At 38.2% G+C, this 20,134-nt stretch overlaps 1 protein-coding gene across 3 annotated transcripts; it reads right to left on the minus strand.

Annotated features, from left to right (window-relative positions):
• Positions 1-1,470: 1,470 nt before the first annotated feature.
• parvb (parvin, beta) lies at positions 1,471-19,772 on the minus strand. 3 transcript variants are annotated; one of them, XM_085282723.1, is made up of 13 exons: positions 16,832-16,884; positions 13,283-13,372; positions 12,781-12,851; positions 12,542-12,644; positions 9,382-9,522; positions 8,775-8,890; positions 8,191-8,249; positions 8,031-8,050; positions 5,723-5,784; positions 5,550-5,618; positions 5,258-5,359; positions 5,100-5,172; positions 1,471-3,014 (listed from the first exon to the last, which is right to left on the minus strand). In XM_085282723.1, exons 1-13 carry the CDS (start codon positions 16,845-16,847, stop codon positions 2,938-2,940), a joined length of 999 nt encoding a protein of 332 aa, XP_085138849.1. In that variant the 5' UTR covers positions 16,848-16,884; the 3' UTR covers positions 1,471-2,937. The 3 variants fall into 3 exon arrangements, with proteins under 3 accessions (XP_085138849.1, XP_085138848.1, XP_085138847.1); XM_085282722.1 differs by lacking the exon at positions 16,832-16,884 and adding an exon at positions 14,914-15,106 and having other exon boundaries at positions 1,472-3,014; XM_085282721.1 differs by lacking the exon at positions 16,832-16,884 and adding an exon at positions 19,603-19,772 and having other exon boundaries at positions 1,473-3,014.
• Positions 19,773-20,134: the final 362 nt, after the last annotated feature.

The raw sequence follows: 20,134 nt of genomic DNA on the forward strand, positions 1-20,134 counted from the left end.
GTCCGGGTCTCCTTGGAGAGCTGTCTGAAAGGCTGGTCAATATAAAGATACTCTGACTCTGACTCTCCTGGGACGGCAAGAACACACTGCAGTCAAGGCAGGAAGCAACAGCATGAACTTTTAAATATGATTTAAAATATGCGTACTATGCATAGTTCAGAGAAAACATGCTATTAAAGAGTATAGTATAGGAATAACATGGAACATATTAATAATGTACAGTAAAAAGAGGTAAAAAGAAAGTAAACCATTCTTCAACTTTAAGATTTTATGTATCAGGACTTTTTGTTAATAATTTGTTCTAAATCAGGTCTTAAAATTGTTTAATTACAGCCTTGGATTAACAGCAACATGACACACCTTACCTTATCGTTATTTATGTAGCAAAAAAACAAGCCAAAACACAAAAGCAGTGTGTGAAAAAGTACACCCTTACTGTTTCAAAAGCAATTAAGAAGGTAGGTAGGCAGCCAGGTGCTGCCGATCAATGCACAAGAAAAACTGTGAGCACAAAAGAAGAGGTTTTGGCAGTTTGTAGATTTGGAGTATTCAGGTATGTGTTATTACAATGCCACAGGGGGAAAGACATCAGCAGTGATCGTAAAGAAGCAACTCTTGCCAATTTCCAAACAATTTGTAGTCAATCATTGTATAATAAGAAAAAATCTTCACAAGTAGAAAACATTCACAGCACTTACCAATCTACAGGGCTCGGGGAAATTGCAAAAGAGAAATAAAATGCTAGAGCTTTGCAAAGTTGCATTCAAACAAACCACAAGCCATCTGGTACAATGTCTTTTGGACAGATAAGACCAAAGTGGAGATGAAATAAAAGCATATCAGTATAAAGACTTCATACCAACTATTAAGCACAGTGGTAGAGGGTAGTATTCTAGAGTCAAATGGTAAGGCCATCTGTCTGATAGTCAAAGCTTGACCTAAAGTGGTTGATGCAACAGGACAATGATACCAAAAAGAGCAGCAAATCTACAACAGAATGGCTGAAAAAAGAAAAAAAAATCAAACCTTAAAAGAACTGCAATGCCTGCAAACCTCAATGAACTGAAGCAGCATTTGAGAGTTTGCAGAAGTAGAAGAGTGGGATAAAATTCCTCCAAAATGACATAAGATTAGTTCTTACTTTTTCACACACTGTTTCTGGATTTAGGCCTAGCTTTGTTAAACAAATACTAGTAAATGGACTTATACTTATATGGTGCTTTTCTATTCTATTTGAGCACTCGAAGCAGTCTCTTACTAAGAGGCTCATTGAGAGACAGACAGACACACACACATTAAGACAAGGTTTTTTCTATGTGAAGCAAAGAACCTTTAACTTAACACTCTCTCATTCCAGTGAATTGGTTGGGGGCAACTTGGGATTCAGCATCTTGCCTCAGGATATTCAACATGCTTCTCTCAACTGTTTCCTTGTTTCAGTCTGAGTGAAGCTAAGCTAATTGACTGCATGCATAAAGAAGAGTTGCAAAGATCTTCTTACTGAATCCTTAGAATTTTAAAAGGTTTAATAGGTTTTCAAATTACTTAAACACTGGAAGCAGCATAACACAGTACACACATCATCCAAAAGCAAAGGCAAAATTATTCAGTACTTAGTTAAAACTTTGTTAGGGTCTCACTTACTTGTAACTGATAAGGTTTCAGTGTCTCCTGGCTCTCAGGCACATCCATGGCTCCCTCATCACATCTGGTGCCAAGATGGCAACAGCTGGAACACCAAACTCAAGGCTTTAAAACGACAGGCCACAAACCAGCTGCTGACACCAAGATAGCTGCTTTCACCTCCTGCCATCCTTTTGTGGCTTTTAAATGTATTTGTTCATTAATCCATTTTCTTAATTCCATATTCAATTCAGAGTTGCAAGGGGCAGGAGCCTCTCCAACAACCCTGGATGGGTTGCCAATCTGTTCCAGGGCTAACACATAAAGACAGACAACTGTTCACACTCACATTCACACCTATGCCCAATTTAGAATCACCAATTAAGATAACCCCATGCATGTCTTTGGAGTGTGGGAGGAAGCTGGAGTACCAGGCGGACACACAAAGAAAGGTCCAGTTGGATTCTAACAATTTGAGCTATTTAATTGTAAAGTTTTATCATCTACAGACTGCAAATATTCAAAACAAAATATAATTTATATATAATTACAGTATGCTGTATTGTTTAATGACAAATTTTTATTTGTACTTTATACAAGAACAAATAATGGATTAAATAAAGGTTATTCAAAGGCACCATGGATGTATTTTCTTCATTTTTAGGTAATTTTCCCAGTTTCGGTGTATTTTATTATAGGGTGTTCTATATTTAGCCTTAAATGACAATATGTTGTCAACTTGAAACCTTTCTCCTAAACCTCACAGACCAAACTTTCTACATAAAACTTTTTTTGTGAAGGTTAAACAGAAAATGTGTAATTTTTCTGGATTTTATGGACACGAAAATTTCCGATATACTCATCAAATTCTTTTCAAAGAAAATAGCTAATGATTACATTCATATTTATGAAAAGCATTCTGAGACACTTGATAATATATTACAGCATTTTATAATTTTTTATAATAATCTACGACGGAGCGTAATGAGTTCAGTATGACACACAAACGTTTTCCAGTTTTAACATTTCCCCGTGATTGCTATGTATTCAAATGCAGGGCTAAAGGTTGCAGAGTTTCCTGGGTTGCAGTTAACATTCGAGGAGGGAAAAATAAATACTGACATTTGGGGAAGATTAAATACTAGCGTTCAGAGCCTTTTTTCTGGCTAGACCCCCTGGGGCTTTTTAAGTCCCACATAATGATGACTTTCAGTCCCAGTTGGTCTCCTACAGTGTCCAGACTGTAATGTATAATATCAGTGCAGGCACAGGGCAGTGTTCAGGGTAATGCCAGGCATTAAAGACAGGAAAAGCTCATGCAGAGGTTTTGTAGTTGGTGAATAGATTGTAAAGGACTCTGAGGGTGGACTTCAGGTTCAGGTTGACGACATCTAGAAAAGAAAAAGCAAAGATTATTGAAGTCTGGTGTCCCCGAACTGGTTTGGGGAAGAAAACGATTTCCTTGTCTTGGCATGTTTGATAATTATCTTAATAAGAAAAATTGGATGGCTGGAATACTGAAGAACAAAATAAATAGCTATGCTACCATAAAATCAGATTTAAAATGAAAAGGAGCCAGTTCTATCATTGCTGTTAGACTGTTTCCCTCAAAAGGTTATTTGTAATTTTGGAAACTAAATGGTGCTTAAAATATCTCCCAAAACTTTGCAAATTATCCTTAGATGATGTATTACTTCTTACAAAGAGATTCAAAGGCACAAAAGGACTTTCTGTTCTCTCTGCAAGCATCACGTGTTCTACATAAGAGCTTATTTGATTATTAGAATTTACCAAACTAGCCTGCCTTAACAGAAACTGAACATTCAGCTTTCCCTGTTTGGGGCCTCCTCTCTTGTTTACAATGAACCCACAGATGTGGAAACGACAACCTTTACACTGATCAGAGCATTTATACTGCATGCTGTGCGCAGTGCAGTAAATGCTTGAATAAGGTATGCCTCTAAACACAGATATCAAGGTTTTTTTGCTCAACTGTGTCTTTCAATATCTACATTAACCTGTCACTTCATTAGGTACACCTTGCTAGCACTGTGTTGAACCCCGTTTGCCTTTAGAACTGCCTTAATTATTAATGCCATAGATCCAACGCAGTGCCAGAACATTCATCAGAGATCAGAGATTGGTCCATATTGACATGATAGCATCACACAGCTGCTTCAGGTTTTGCCAGCTACACATCCATGATGTCAGTCACCCGTTCCACCACATTGCAAAGGTGCACAGATCGAGACTGTGGAGGTCATTTGAGTTCACTGAACTCATTGTCACTTTGAGATGATCTGAACTTTGTGACATGGTGCGTTATCCTGCTAGAGGCACTCGTGAGAAGAAGGGTAGACACTGGTTATAACGTGATAGACATGCTCAACAACAACACTCAGGGAAGCTGTGGCATTTATGCTTTAATGCTGTTTATCCCAAATTTGTTGCCTTCCTATCACCTCGAGGCAGTCTGGAGATTTTCCTCTGACCTCTGGCATCAGCAATGTACTTTCTTTTTTTTTTTTTTCAGACCATTCTGCATAAACCCTAGAGATGTTTGTGTGGGAAAATTACAGGGGATCAGGAGTTTCTGAAATACTCAGATGAGCCTGTCTGGCACCAACAACCATGCTACGTTCAAAGTCACTTAAATCACCCTTTCCCCCCACTGAACTTCAGCAGGTTGTCTTGGTTGTCTACATTTCTAAATGCACTCAGTTGTTGCCATGTCATTGGCAATTTGAGTTAACAAGCAGCAGAACAGGTGTATCTAATGAAGTGGAGTATGGTGTATATGCAGTATTTGTGAATTTGCAGTATCCGACAAGCCTATGCAGGCTTGCTATAGCTATTCATTCATTTCATTAATTCATGAATTTGTTCATTGATTTTTTTCTTTACAACAGGAGTTAAAAAAAACCTTGACTAATCACTGAAGGGAAATTCTTCAGCTACAGCTGCAAAGACTGCAAAAGCTGTGCAACTAAATTAACAAGAAAAAAAATACTATTGGTCAAATTTAAATTCAACACAAAGAGGAATTCTGCATGGCAACACAATGGAAAGAAGGAACCGTTGCAATGCTCAGTGGAAGACTTCACCTTAAATTTTGTTCAAGTGATCAATCCGCTGTATCAGATAACATAATGAATACGTTTTTTAACCAAATTCAGACCTTAATGATTTCAAAAGACTAAAATATGACAAATTAAGGAAATCATTTGTCATATTTTGGTCATAAAGCAATAAAGTCTTATTCAATTCATTTTAATTTCCTTTAATCTCTAATAAAAGATATGGATATGACTACAAAATGCAACTTAGAGCTGAACTAACTCAGCAGCAGCTATCCAGTTTTAGAGTGTAAGACAAGGTTTCCACCTACTGGACAACTTTTAAAATTACTGCTGCTGTAGCAGATCAACAATACTAACCCTGTAAATTATGCGATTATGTAATACAACAACAAATACCTTCTGGTCTGGCTTTGGGTTTCTTTAGGCCTCCTTCCTGCATCAGCTCAAAGGCAAATGCCACATTGTGGACCTTAGAGGGGAAATAAAAATGGCAGTTAAAAGCGACTTTCATCACCTGCTAAAAATCCTATTTTGACTTTTTAATCTGAAATCACCTTCTGCTCAAAACTCTCAGGCGTGAGGAAGAAGTTATACAGTGGGACAAAATAGTCTTCCAGCAGCCCCATCAGTAAAATCAGGTAAACTCCATCAGCAAACTGGAAACACACACACACACGAATATTGCACATTCTTTAAAATAAAAAAAACAAGCACACTCTGCTCAAATAAATATTATATTATATGAAAATCACAATCTGAACCAAGGATAAAACATGCATGAAAAATTCATAGATTGTCCTTTGACTTTGATAATAAGGGCCAAAGGTTCTACAGAAATCTTTTTACCTGAGATTCCAGCTCAGTAACTTCCAGATTCAGCTTGTTTAGGTGTTTGTTCACAAAGGTGATGAGTGACTGGAAGCACATTCAGATCATTATTAAGTATTACAACATGACTGCCAACACATGCAAGTCCTAGACATTATTATTGTAGGAAGGAAAGGTATCCTTTTTTTTACCGTTTTTACCACGTTAAGCTTGTCAGGTGCATGATCCAACAAAGTGTCAAATGCATCTCTCTCTGTGGCGAAGAGAAAAAAACATCACGGTTAAAAGTCTTTAAACGGTTTCATATTTTAGGAATTGTCAACCATGTCAAAAAGAAGACAGATACCGCTATAATCTCCCACCTCTATGTATAGACCTTAGCTGATTGGTTTAGATCAGGAGATCTGATTGGAATATGGTGTCAAAAGGTCTGTTGCCTGTCTGTCTTTTGCTATTAAGAGTCTTCTTTGTTTAATTTTTACTTAAAACTTATTACTGTCATGTTTTGACCTATTCTACTGTGATTAACATAAGGCCGAACTCATCATCAATGATAATCTAAGCTCTAAGCCCAGATCTATAATCCCAAGCCTATGGACAGGCTTGGGATATCACTGGGTGATATCACTGCCTGAACTCTCTTACGCAGCTTTCTTGTCATTTCTTTAACTATTCTTCAGCAATAGTTCTGCAGGTTCTAGAAAGACGTTCAAAGCTCTTTGGATGTTGACTCGCTGCCTTTTGTTCTGTTCTTGTGTTGAGTGTTGCAGCCCAAGCTCTGAGGAGGCCAATCCATGAGTAATAGCGATCTATTATTTTATTTTTTATGCTTTTACTGCACTGGTAGTGTGTTTGAGATTATTGTCATGCTGGAAAATGAAGCTGTTGCCAATCAGAAACTTTACAAATGCTACCGCATTGTGAATCAAAATCTGATGTTCCACTGTCACATGTCTGTAGACACTCACTGTTTTACCTCTCTCCTTACTTCCTCCGCATATAGTGATGATAATCTGAACCAAAAATTAGATATTTGAAATGATCACTCCATAAGACCCATATCCTCTGATTTTCAGTCCAGTAGTTGTGTCATCTGGCACACCTCAGCCTTTTATCTCTGTTTCGCTTCTTGAAGAATGGCTTCTTGACAGCCACCCCTCCGTTTCAGACCATTTTAGAAGGCTTCAGTGAACAGCAGATGGATCAACTGAAAGTCCAGATGCATCGCTAAGGTCTTTGCTGGATTTTTGCCATTTCTAAAGGAAATGACTTTCAGTCATGTTTATCTCCTGTAGATCATTTTTAGGCCTGTCATTTCTCCTCTTGTCCTCCTCGTTTCCAGTTTCTGAACAGTTTTTTTTTTAACTTCAGATATGTCATGTTTTCAATTAATGGCTCTTTTGGAAACACATTGTTGGTCCAAGAATATTATTTTGTATTATGTGTTTATGTAACAGGCTGCTAGCAAAAATTTCCCTAAAGATAAAATTTAAAATAGTTTCTTTGCTGAGTTGTCTGATATGTGTAGACACACCACTAGCTCATCCCTTAGTTAGGTGCCTTTTTAAAAAAAACTTGAATGATTCATCTGTTTGTCTTAAACAACTAATATTAACTAATGTACTTGCTTTTTATTCACTAAAAAGAACAAATACATTCCTCTGAAATTGGTAAAAGGACTGGTTCCTATATAACGTTTGTTACTATATCTGAACTCTATACAACATGCCTCATTCACTCAAGACCTTTTTTCTATGTCTAGGTGCTTTTCATCTAACACACTGATGGATGCATCAGAGAGCAACTTGGGGTTAGTATTTTGCCTAAGGATATTTGGCATGCAGACTCAAACCACTAACCTTCTAATTAGTAGAGGACCTGCTCTACCTGCTGATCTACAGCGACCTCAAACTGGTTACGTCTGGACTACAAATGAGTGAAACAGCAGCCAGTGTCCAAAGAAAAACCTTGAAAGACATCCAGAAAGCCTGGAGAACTATTACTCAAGACCACTTTCAAAAAAATATAAGCCTGCCTCCTTGAAAGCAAACTAAAACGTGCTTGTTTATGACTCTCATATAGTATGATTTCCATTAGGTAAAGCAGGGGTGGGAGAACTCCAGGCCTAAAGGGACGGTTTCCTGCAGGTTTTAGATGTGTCCTTGATCCAACACAGCTGATTTAAATGGCTAAATTACCTCATCGGCATGTCTTGAAGTTCTCCAGAGGCCTGGTAATGAACTAGTCATTTGATTCAGGTGTGCTGACCCAGGGTGATATCTAAAACCTGCAGGACACCAGCCCTTGAGACCTGGAGTTCCCCACCCCTGAGGTAAAGGCTGGAGCCAGGCTAAGTCTTTACTGAGCTATTAATATTTCATTTATAAAAATAATTGAACATTTTCCCAAGATAATGATTGTTTTAACAAAAATAATAAATGCTAAATAAATGAAGTTCAGTATTTCCACAGTGTTAAAGAGATGTGTTCAGAAGCTCACCAAATCTTCCCATCATCATTCTGAAAAACAAAAAATGAGAAGAAAATATCAACAACAATTCTTTTTCTCTGTGCACCTCGTTTTCTAGCCTCCAGTTATGATGCAATGCATCAGATGCTAGTAATACTTAGAAGCATAACTACTAAGAATCAGCTCTTACTCTGTGGTGCTCGTCAGCTCCTTGGTCATTAGAGCTGTCTGTAGGATGCCTTCTCGTTTCTGCACAGACATGCGATAAATTCTACTGATTACATTATTACATGAGAGAATAAATACATTTGATGATACACCATTATGATAATCACATGGGCAGTAAAAAAAAAAAAGACAGAAAGATGAAGAGAGATAGAAACAGCTGTCACATGCCTCATTGTATCATATTTTGGATTGGTCTTGGCTATTTGTGTTTTTACACAGCTCTTTAGTTGATGTAAGATACCATCAAAACAATTTCTAATGATTTATTTGTGATTTTTAAAACAAATCTCTACTTGTTTCCATTTTCTCTTATTTTGGTTGTAACTCAATTTAGTGTAATTCAATTTTATTTATATAGCACCAAATCACAATGGCCACCTCCAGATGCTTTATACTGTAACATAAAGACCCTACAATAATACAAAGAGAAAAAGAACCCCATTAGCAAGCACTTGGCAACAGAGGGAAGGAAAAACTCCCTTTTAACAGGAAGAAACCAGGCTCAGGGAGGGACACAGATGTAGGGAAACTGATGGGAGACTTTACCTTGACCACCACCACCTGTACGGAGACGTGCTCGGGCAGCCTGATTGGGGCCTGGAAGTGCATAGCGAGAGCCACCAAAAGATAGATGATAGCCACCAGGTTCTTTGAGTGGATAGCTGTAAAAATAAATAAAGTGAAGATTAAACCCTCTTTCAAAGAGCGAGTTCACATAAAAATGTAAACAATTTTTGAAACTTTTGAAAAAACACCACTTTTCAAAAAGAAACACCGAAAACCTGCAGCTGACAAAGGATAAAGCACGACTTGGTGTAGTAAAGTCATTGTTAACAACACAAACTAAAAGTGCTGATGGACTCACATATTGTCTCTTGTGAGGGGGAGTATTATTCAGATTTTACAATCTTTTCTGTGGCTCTGACAGAAGCCTTTCAAAGTCTGAGAATAAAATCCTAATGATGATGATGACTCATGGTGATTATCATATCTTAGGATGGATGCAGTTGAAAGATTTTTGTTAGGAAGTGAACATCTGATGAAAGATGATGAAAATTCCAAATATATCAACCTCTAATGCTTCAGATGTTTTCTATGTTCCTTAAGAGTTCTGTAATTCATGCATATCACTGAAGTCAGCACAAAAACTCACAGTCTACACTCCACTCAACGGTCCAGCCATGAGGCCTCAGCACATCGTTGACAGCTTCTAACACCGTCTGAAGCTTCTGTTTCTGGCCAATTTCTGACTGCGTCACCTCCGCCACGTTCAGCTTTCTGCCTGACAACTTTTCTGTCGCAAAAACAGGAAAAAGTTGTGTTTTACCACATAGAGAAAAGTATGAAAGCATCGAAAAATTAGAAGCTAACAGATTAGGTCTAGTTAAAAAAAAATGAAATAAATAGACAGAAATATCCTTTGCAGACAACAATGTGGATCTATAAATGCAGACTAACTCTGTGAGGCTAAATTTTCACAAAGAACCAAAGTGACAAAGGAGCGTGAAAACTAAATGCAAGAAATCACACATCAAAATTCACAGAAAATATTTTCTTGCTGTGCATTTTAACTGTTGTTCTTAACACTTCAGGAACATATGCAATTATGTATGCATTTTGTTTGAACTGCTTCTATCTAGATAGATAGATAGTAGGTAGTAGGGGTGCAACAATACTCGTATCGATATTGAACCGTTCGATACAGTGCTTTCGGTTCGGTACGCATATGTATCGAACAATACAAAATTTTTAATTTATTTTATCAACTTTTCTTCTGACGATGCTGTCTGTGTTGAGCGCTCAGTGGATCTGCGTTCGACTACTCCGCCTAGGCTGCACTGTCGAGTGCAGATCCACTGAGCGCAAGCTAGCGAGACAGAAGTTAAGCTCGTGGCAACGTGGCAAATTGAACCTCCCCCACCCTCATTCAGATCTGGCCTTTGGAACTATTTTGGTCTTCATGTGAAGCATGACCCTGAAGGTAACCGTCATGGACAAAAGTAAAACAGTATGTCGGATGTGCCACGCAATGCTCAATTACATTAGTGAGAACTACTGCGTTAGCACAGTTAGCTCGTTAACGTGTTGGCCGTCCAGCCCCACGCACGGGCGATTCGCTATAGCTCGTTAACCGAGATTTTCCGTGTTGTGCCGTTAACGTCATTTCAGATTAACGCTGACAGCACTAGTGGGAACACAACGAATATGACTGCACATTTACTCCGATAGCATCCTAGTGCAAAGACAAGTGGAAGCAGACAAAAACAACAAGCACGCATGCTACAAACTTTACCAGAGTCATTTAGACAGCTGTTAGCACAGGATTCTCCTTATGGGGACCTGATATGTTTAATATGCTGCTGAGAATATAGCCCAGAAGAAGCGGATAGTATAGCTTTTATTTTGGAAAGAGACATTTCTCTGTAATAAACTCTCTTTTCCAAAGATGAGTGATTCCTCAATCAGATAGATTTATTTTTTATTACTTTGTTGTTTCAGCAACATTAAATTTAAAAACTGTACTTTTCAGTTAAAATATATATTTATAATTTTAATAAATGACAAATTAAAAAGGCATGAACATTTTTTTGTATCGAAAAAAATATCGAACCGTGACACCAAAGTATCGAACCGAACCGTGAATTTTGTGTATCATTGCACCCCAGATAGATAGATAGATAGATAGATAGATAGATAGATAGATAGATAGATAGATAGATAGATATTGTAACTGTTATACAATTAGTTGAAATGCTGATTTGTTAGTGTTTAACAGTTTTATACTGTAATGACAGAATCCAGTCACAAGGGGGGATCCAAAGCCCTTACTAGACACTGCAGCACAATGAAGAAGACACATTTCAGGCAACAAAGGAATGTTTATGTTGTTAACACAGTATATTAAACATGTATTTTACTATAGTGTAACTCTAGAGATGTTAATGTTTATAAAGTGTTCACAAAAATGTTTCTACAAGCAGAATCCTGAATTGAATTTATGATACTTCTCATCACATAATAACAACATAAAAATAATCAGACCCCATCTTATCTTAAAGACCACAGGGTATCATTTCACCCCAATAGGAGACTTTGTTCATAGCCTGCAGGCGTACTTGTAGTTCCTAGAGTATTTAAGTGTAGAATAGGAGGCAGAGCCTTCAGCCGGCAGGCCCCTCTTTTGTGGAACCAGCTCCTAGTTTGGATACAGGAGACAGACATCCTTTCTACTTTTAAGATTAGGCTTTAAAACTTTCCTTTTTGATAAAGCTTATAGTTAGGTCTGAATGAGGTGACGATGAATGCTCCCTTAGTTACACTGAATTAGGCCACGGTTGCTGGGGACTTCCCATGATGCACTGAATGTTTCTTCTTCACTCATCTTTTTTCCCCCTCTCTCACCCACAATATCTTTACACACTAGTTACTACACTTTAATCATCAGTTGTTAGTAATCTGTCTTCCACAGTGTGTCTTTGTCCTGTCTTCCTCCCCTCACCTCCAACCAGTGGCAGGAGACAGCTGCCCCTCCTCAGCCTGTTTCTGGGAGAGCTGTCTTCCTCTTAAAAGGGAGTTTTTCTTTGCCATTGTCGCCAAAATGCTTGCTCATAGTGAGCTGTTGGGGTTTTCTTTGTTTTTCTCTGTATTATTGTAGAGTCTTTACATTGCAATAAAAAGCACCTTAAGGCAACTGTTGTTGTGAGTTGGTGCTGTATAAATTAAATTAAATTAAATTAAATTAAATTAAATTAAATTAAATTAAATTAAATTAAATTAAATTAAATTAAATTAAATTAAATTAAATTGAACTGAACTGAACTGAACAACATTCATGCTCAATGCTCAACCAGGATAATATAACTTTAGTGGGTATTAATTCAGCTGTTTTTTTTAATTCAATTCAATTTTATTTATATAGCGCTAAATCACATTAGCAGTTGCCCCAAATTTATACTGTCACCATTAGAAGATAACACTGCAGTACTACTTCAATAAGAAATCATCATGCAATAGGAAACTCTCGAATATAACCAATGTTTGGTTTATTGAAAATGCATAGTTTAACTAAAGCAACAGATTGCAACAACCAGCCAATTACACCATCCATAATTGTGATATATTTTGTTTGTGTTAGTGCAGCTAGTTCTAGCATTAATGTTGTGCTGTTGTAAGTTTGATGTTAGATGAAAGTTTATGATTAAACTTTGCATTTTCAATACACTCAGTGCTGACAGAGCGCATTTATTTGATATTTTCTAAAACTGCAAATATTGTAAATCATGATCAGTGATTTTGAGAGGAATCACTCTCACCAAATAACTTCTGGAGTACTTGTCCATCATAACAGTCCTCCTCTAGGTCCTTGACTATGATCCTCTCTTCCTCCAACTCACTGTTGATCCAGTCGATCAGGACCTGGATGCACATCAGAATACAATCGAACTTTGAACAGTTTCTGTACTCTTGTTCTTCTCGCATGATTTTGTCATTGTTCTGATCGCACTGAATCAATGCAGAGATGCTTATGCACAGAAGGTTAAACCAAATCTACCTTTAAGAGATCTTTAAATTTAGGATTTTCCCTTGATGTTGGGTCCAACATGATCCTCTCAGCATTTTCCTCTGTGGAAAACAAAATAATTGTTTATACTAGCATATATAATTTTTCTTCTTTCCAACTTTAAATGTTTTAACAGCTTTTCAATTGTAGGCATAATAATGTCTCACACAAGTACAAACTTCAAGCCACAAAAATTGAATATACAGTGTTCACCCTCACACTCCTGTCAACAGTGATTCACAGTGAAGACAAAGGCGTTTCCACTCCACCCACTTTCATTTCCTGCTGCTTCACTGTCAAACTCCCCATTAGTCAACATGTGTCAACATATTCATATTATGGTTTGTAACCCCAGTAACCTCTGACACCCAGCAGCAAAAACAGCATTTTGTTTTTGCACTGAAGTAAGATTAAGTCCGAAATGAACACAAATAAAGGTTACGTCATATATTATATTATTAGCGGTGATTGCATGTGGTTATTATGTACATACCCAGCAGTGTATCTTCTGGATGGATGTCTGTGCCTGAGGGAAGCAAGGGGGCATTGATGGCATTCTTTCCCTCCTCATGGAGATCACTCACTTATTGAAAAAGAACAACACACAAAAAACTGTAAAACCTGTAAAACGTTCTGGCAAACAGACAGTACAGAAGGTAGACCGACAGACAATGAGACGTGCAAAGACTCTGGGAGAGAAAGAAAAGGAGGAGCGAATGAGAGAGCAGAAAGCAAACACTTGTCAGGGTTACTGGTAAGTAGTAACCCAGTAATCCTGGATCACCACAAAAATTCATGGGGAAAGCGTGGTGCCAGTTTGGTCTCTATTTGCTGGGTGTGCTCCGCCCCTCTAATGATCTGTTCAGTCGTCTAGGCAATAGTTTCACTTCCACACAGTTTTGACTTATCACTTTTAAACATTAGATTTTTTTTTTGACAGTTTGAGATTTGATGAAAGAACAATATATGAATTTACAGACAGACTATTCCTTCAATCTTATCCTCGCCGTTTCGTAAGAAGCTTTGAAAGAATTGCATGCACAGGACGTTTTCTTGGTTTCAAATATTGAAATTGATTTGACTTGGAGCTGGTGGCACAGGTGTCACACATCTGTAACTTTCTCATTTTTACTCTTTGTACTTTTATTCATTAGGAAAAAGCTAGAACCCCTACTTTACATCTTAATTTTAGAGTAAGCTGTTGCGTTTTTTGTTTTTTAAATTGGGTTGGGGAAAATTGATCACTCCAGCTAATTAAAACAAGCAGGGACTCCAACACTTAGAAATAACACACACTTTGAGTCTAGCTTTTAATAAAATCAATTTCTTCTAAGATGCTTTCACTCCCGGCTACTGTGATTCTCCAGGGATTTAAAGGCTTTTTAGCCCTAATGGCCACATTGCCTTTTATCTTTCTGCAATTTCACTTTCTAAACCACGCAAAAGGCAGGACCACAATCAGTGGTCTCAAATCTGTCACCTCACCGACTCACTGTTTATAAAGCAGCTCAGGATGGCTGAGGAAAACATGAGAACAAAAAAAACCTGTCTGCCCTTTAAGGTTTTCATATTAGAAGCATTGGACAAATTTCTCAAATTGAGAATAAAATTAAACAAAATGTGCAGCAGCGTGCTACAATCTGAACAAAATGATAACTTCAAAGCATGAGTGAAGGGAGGATAAACACAATTAGCCCAGGAGGAAGGGTCCTTGCAGCTTTATTATCTGATTCAGCCTTCTCACAAGAGCCGATAACTGGATAAAAGGCTGAATCTCTCTGCAGATCAGCAGTTTGCTTTGTAATTACAGAACTGCTTTGCTGCATTTTATCATAATTGTGCTACTTCCTCCTTTCGTGTCCCTCTGGCTCCATTGCTGCTGCTTTTGGGTACAGCTTAGTTGCTTTACAGTCACACCAAAAAAAGAAAATCTCTGTTTAAAATGGTCAGATTATTAAAGATAACTCAATTACTGCAGCAGATCTATACAGAAAAGTAAAAATACTTGTAACAACCGAAACAGCACGCTGCTGCATTTAAACCAACACTGCACTAAGGTAACAGGTTCTGGTTCCCCTTTCCCACATCCAGCTTCCCTAAACTCCAGCATGAAATTCACATTACCTTGTTGCTTCCTCTTGGTCCCACACAGGAGGCCCGCCATGTCCTCACAACAAATCAAGAAATCAACCGATTTGGTCCGAATGGCAGTGAGGGAAGGTAGAAAAATCAGGAGTGTATGTGTGCGCAGCAATTGTGTATATAAGTGTGTGTTTGTGTGTGAGAGTGTGTGTGTGTGAATTGCAGTCGGTGCAGCTGAGCGTCAGGGGCGTCATCACGTGTATTTCTGTCACAACCCTCCACCCCACCTATGCGGTCCAGTTACAGGAGAGGCTGAACGTAATGTCCGTGTGTGTGTGTGTGTGTGTGTGTGTGTGTGTGTGTGTGTGTGTGTGTGTGTGTGTGTGTGTGGAACAGAAAAAAAGACACCACAGTGGACCTAAACCCACCACATCATCCCGACACACTGGCTGCCACTGGGATATTAAACCATGGACAAAGACAAAGGATGACCGATGAGGTATTACAATCACTAATTTACTGTAATGTGCAACCTGTATTATAACTGCAGCATAGTGTTTAAACACTTAAAAGAGCATTTTCTAAAATGTTTTGTCTACTGGTCAGTAACTAAAGGTTACTAGTTACAGTCTAATCTTTTCACAACAGCATAAGAACTAGTACACTGGTTTCAGGGCTCGATTCTCAGGCTCATTCGGAGCCTGTTGTAATGTAGGAGATTATCAATCAGGCAGTGACTGTCTGTTAACAGTACACTAATTCAATACAAACAAAGCCTGCAGTCAAGAACGTTTATCTTACGCCAGCTTCACTGGACGTATTCGAGAAAAAAATCTGCTATACTGCAAACCGCCATGCAAACAGGGAACAGTGATCACTCAAATCAGCAGAAGCACATGGTGAAATTTCTTTTGCTTTAAATTAAAAGAAAACAAAAAGCTGTCATATGGATAACCAGCCTCCATCAAAAATAACAGCGTAAAGCAGACTGAAATCGACTTGTGTGGCTCCACAACTCCCTGAGGGGGGGTGGAGTTCTACTGACTCACAGGGGAAAGATATAAATAATGCGGCAGTATGGAGAGGACAGACTGGGCCTTAAATATAGCTCTGGTTATTTACAACAGCACAGGCACCAGTGAGCAACAGCAGCAAGGAGATCACACTGAGCTCGCTTCAGCGGCTTCTTTCTATGGATATTAAAGATGACAATTTCAACTATTTAGCTCAATAAACTACACGTTTTATTTACTTGTATTTACTCTGTCTACACTTGCATATACCTCTTCTTGCTCCTCCTGAGCTGTTCTGTTAATTTTCTCTCCTGCTATAAGGATGTTAGCGTGTTCTTTTTCTAATTAAAGAAAAGGTCAAAAGGTAAAAGGAAGTCCAAAGCTATTTAATCCAGGATAATTTTTTCAGGAACAACATATTAGCAGAAGCATACATCTGCCAACTCTTAGTGAATGTAGCATATGAGACAATATTAACGAGCCACTTTTATAGAAGAAAATGACATTTTCAGCACTCTCCAATGAGTACTGTAGTGCTTGAATTACTTTAACAATCCCCATGTTGGTACTAACTGTGCACTGTTGAACGACATTTTGCAAAAGCTCCTATTAAGAAACTTATAAATACACTTTTTTTTTTTTGCTGTATCCTTCAAGTCTTTATGCAACAGGATCTACAGGAATGAGCCACCCTGATCAAGTACTTGCACAACTGCTTGAAACATAAAATACATTTTGTGGAAGCTAAACTTTTAAATAGCAAATATAATGATATTTCTAAAAGCAAATCAACATTATGCTAAATATATTCTGTGTTTAGCAGTTTTGTATAAGCTGCACTTTAAAAATATATAAATATACGTTATAAAAAATGTGCTTTTTAAAAATTAAAAAAAGAGGAAATAAAGAAAATTGAAACACATTGGTAAGAAACACTGATCACTTACTGTTGTCAGCATCCATCCTACGACAACAAGGATGTGACACAGTCTTCTCATTCCCTATTCACTTAACTATCATTGTTACAACATGCCTTATGCTGACAAAAGGAAGTAGCCTTGTCAGTGAAAAACAGACTTCCTGTCAGCTTATCAAGGAATAAAGACACACTTGTTCTGTGTGAGACCAGCTCCAGAAATGCAGGACTATGAGCCAATATTAACTATCCACATACAACACCCCGGGATTGATTCTTCAAGTATCTAAACTCTTTTGAAGGGAAGGACTTCCATTATTCCACAATAACATTCCCTAAATTGGTGCTTTGGTGATGGTGGTGCAAAGCATAGTATTTAGCTCTTAAATACATCCACAGTGACCTGTTTGAGGTTAAGGATAGGTTGAGGCTTACAATGCAATTTTTACCTGATTGGGATAACTCAAATGGAAATCTTTAAAACCATGAACTGTAAAACTAAAACGCATGGAGCTTACTGCAAATAAAATGTAGTGCACTTCCCTAAAAACACAGTCATTTAGCATGTTGTTACAAATATAAATGTATTTATATGTGCGCCAATGAGTTCAATGGTACACATTTAAATACACATTTTCATGTAGCTAAATCTGATCCTGGAACAGACCACTCCCATCAAAATTTAAAACAACAACAACAACAACAACAACTTTATATTGTGTTATAGAAGCACCATCTCTCTCTCTCTCTCTCTGTTTTTCCCCCCAATTTTTTTTTATTTACAGTACACGTTGCATTACATCGCCTTAAGCAACATCTTTTAATTGAGTAAGAGGAAGCGGTGCTGAGGAGTGCAAACTCCCATCGCTAATTATTCATCAGAAGTGAAGCATTTTTCCAGCAACAACTAGTCTGCTGGGCGTTTTCTTTAAGGGAGATAAAGCGTCACACCCGCAAGTAACAGAAGCCCCAGTTACACACTGCGCTCCATTAGCAACACAAACTTCACATGCCTTTCTTTTGTTATACTGATATTCCCTTCAAACGTCACTATGACTGCCTCCCTTGCACAGAACTGCGTTTTATGTGAGCTTTAATAGCCACTGACCACACAGGGGCACTGCGCTCTCACAAGCTGCAAGAACTGCAGGCACTGGTTCTGTGGCTTATTGGATTGGCTGTCCACATCTGAAAGAGTCATCACATGTAGCAATGAGAGCTGCGTGTTGGTGAAATTAATGTGAGGTTCTGGAGCTTTTATAAGTTAACTGTCACATTGCTTTGCAGCTTTCTCTTTACTCTTTACCAATCTCCTATGGATGCTAAAAATCAGGAATGGCACAGCAACCATGAAATCTGAGCAGTATGACTCTGAAAACCAAAAACAAAGTAATATATAAATTACTTGTGAGAAATGATTGCTTGGTTGTGCAAGTTATACTGATGGACAGCAAATCTAGCTCACTGAAGCAGAATATGCTGAAGCTTTAACCTCAAGTTCAAACAGCAGGACTATTACTGTAATTCACAGAACTCCACCTCTCAGTTATCATCTAATTAACTCCCTCAGTAGTCATCAGCACATTTCTTTTTTCTTTTTTAACCTCCTTAAAACTTACCGTTTTATTCGTTGTGAAAAGTAAGCAATGAAATACAGTACATTGAGACTGTAACTAATAGTTACTCCACTATTAGGACGGGAGTTATAAAGAAAGATGCAGAAAGTGTCTAACCAGACACAAAAATGCAAACGTGTTCCATCTAAAATCGCATGAATCTGATTGAAGACAACAGATCTACATAGGTTTTGGACATTTTTGCTTAACCCTTCCTGAGCCCTCGGACCATTTTTGTACATTTTAGTTTTTCAGTTACAAGCCATTTGCACTGTGTTGAATGGAATATAGCCAAATTCTCTAAAAAAAAAAGTTTGGCATAATTTCATTTCAAAATTCAAGTCTGACTTCCTTAATCAAATGTCTTGACAAGTAATAAATAAAACAATTTACTGAAGATCTAACGCGTAATCTATTTTCTGTGAATTATTTTGTGAACTATTTTCTGTGTATTTACAGTGACACCATGTGCTTCATTTTATGCATATTTAAGCAAATTAAAGTGGTTTGAGGGTCTTAAATACCCTTTAAAATGGGACTCCTAACCCATTAAAATGCCTCCGTGTGCCTTCTGGCGACCGCCCTTGAGTGGAGATTACAAACACATGGCTGGAGAGCACACATAGAAAGCACAAACACTGTAATGCACGCACAAGCGTTAAATTTCACAGGGACTGTTGTGGGAGATCACAAAACAGTTGATAATTGTGACTAATCCTGCTAGAATAGCAATGATACTCATGTTTATTTTCATAAACCTGGATTCCGGTCTAGTGTGCGATCTATTTATATGTACTTGCCTCATGTGCCAAGCCCGTGGACTTGCTGCGAAGCTTTGTGTCACTCTTCATCACAAATAAATTGGGTTTCCTTGACTCGTGTATACGTCTTTAACTGTATCTGAACTACAATAACACAGTTTAAACTTAAAATCAGTGAATTTATCAACTGGCTACAATAAACAAGGGGAACAAGAAGCACGAGTCGGGATAAAGCAACACTGAACACCTCTTGTTAGAAGTCATGCGAACAGTCAGTGAATCAGCTGCGAGTGATGCCCACGGGAGAATATTTCCATAGCGCAGACTGCAGCACCATGGACAGAAACACGAGCAGGAAAAAGAAAAATGGGGATCTTCCATCATGTAAAACAAAAATAAGAAAAACAAAACTTCGAATGGCCCACCTTCTTTGGACTTTTTCTTCCGCACCAGGGTTCCTCCTAATTTCCCGAGAAAGGACTCGTCCTTTTTCATTTTTGCGGTCTGAGGGTTCGTAGACACGGTCGGAGCCCCGGACATGTTTGTGTGTCTCTGTGTACCTAAGCTCCCTCTCTCTCCCTCTCACAGTGCTCCGTTAATAAGGCTCACTCCTCCCTGTGCTGCGTTCAGGCACAGGAAAAACGGTCCAATCACAGTGACAACAGACAGGCAAACAACAGCAGGAGCGGCGGTTGGTGGGCATCTACACAAACCACTGATTCACGTGTGAGTAAAACCTTCATTGCTTCGCCGGCTCTCCAACAGCGCCACCCGCAGGTCGGATTGGGAAGCAACGTGTGCGTCATCCCATGGGTTTGAGGGGGGCACAACAGATAGCCTCCCCCCAAAAAACGTCCGTACCAAGCCGTTGGAGTTAACCAATAAATTACTCTTTTTACCTATCTCAATATAACGAATTATTCATTTTGTGGTGATCGTATCATTGCACAGGAGTGA

This window comes from Mchenga conophoros, linkage group LG7, assembly GCF_057382185.1.
Source record: "Mchenga conophoros isolate Kocher_MC1m ecotype Shallow Benthic linkage group LG7, M_conophoros_male_GT1.1, whole genome shotgun sequence".
Taxonomy (NCBI): domain Eukaryota; kingdom Metazoa; phylum Chordata; class Actinopteri; order Cichliformes; family Cichlidae; genus Mchenga; species Mchenga conophoros.

Excerpts from the sequence above, each read along its gene's own strand:
- parvb (XM_085282721.1), bottom strand. The coding sequence starts at position 19,717 with ATGTCCGGGGCTCCGACCGTGTCTACGAACCCTCAGACCGCAAAAATG. Across the intron at positions 12,852-13,282 it reads TCCAGAAGATACACTGCTGG|AGGAAAATGCTGAGAGGATC; the intron begins GTATGTACATAA and ends TGTTTTCCACAG. Across the intron at positions 5,173-5,257 it reads CTGAGAGTTTTGAGCAGAAG|GTCCACAATGTGGCATTTGC; the intron begins GTGATTTCAGAT and ends TTCCCCTCTAAG.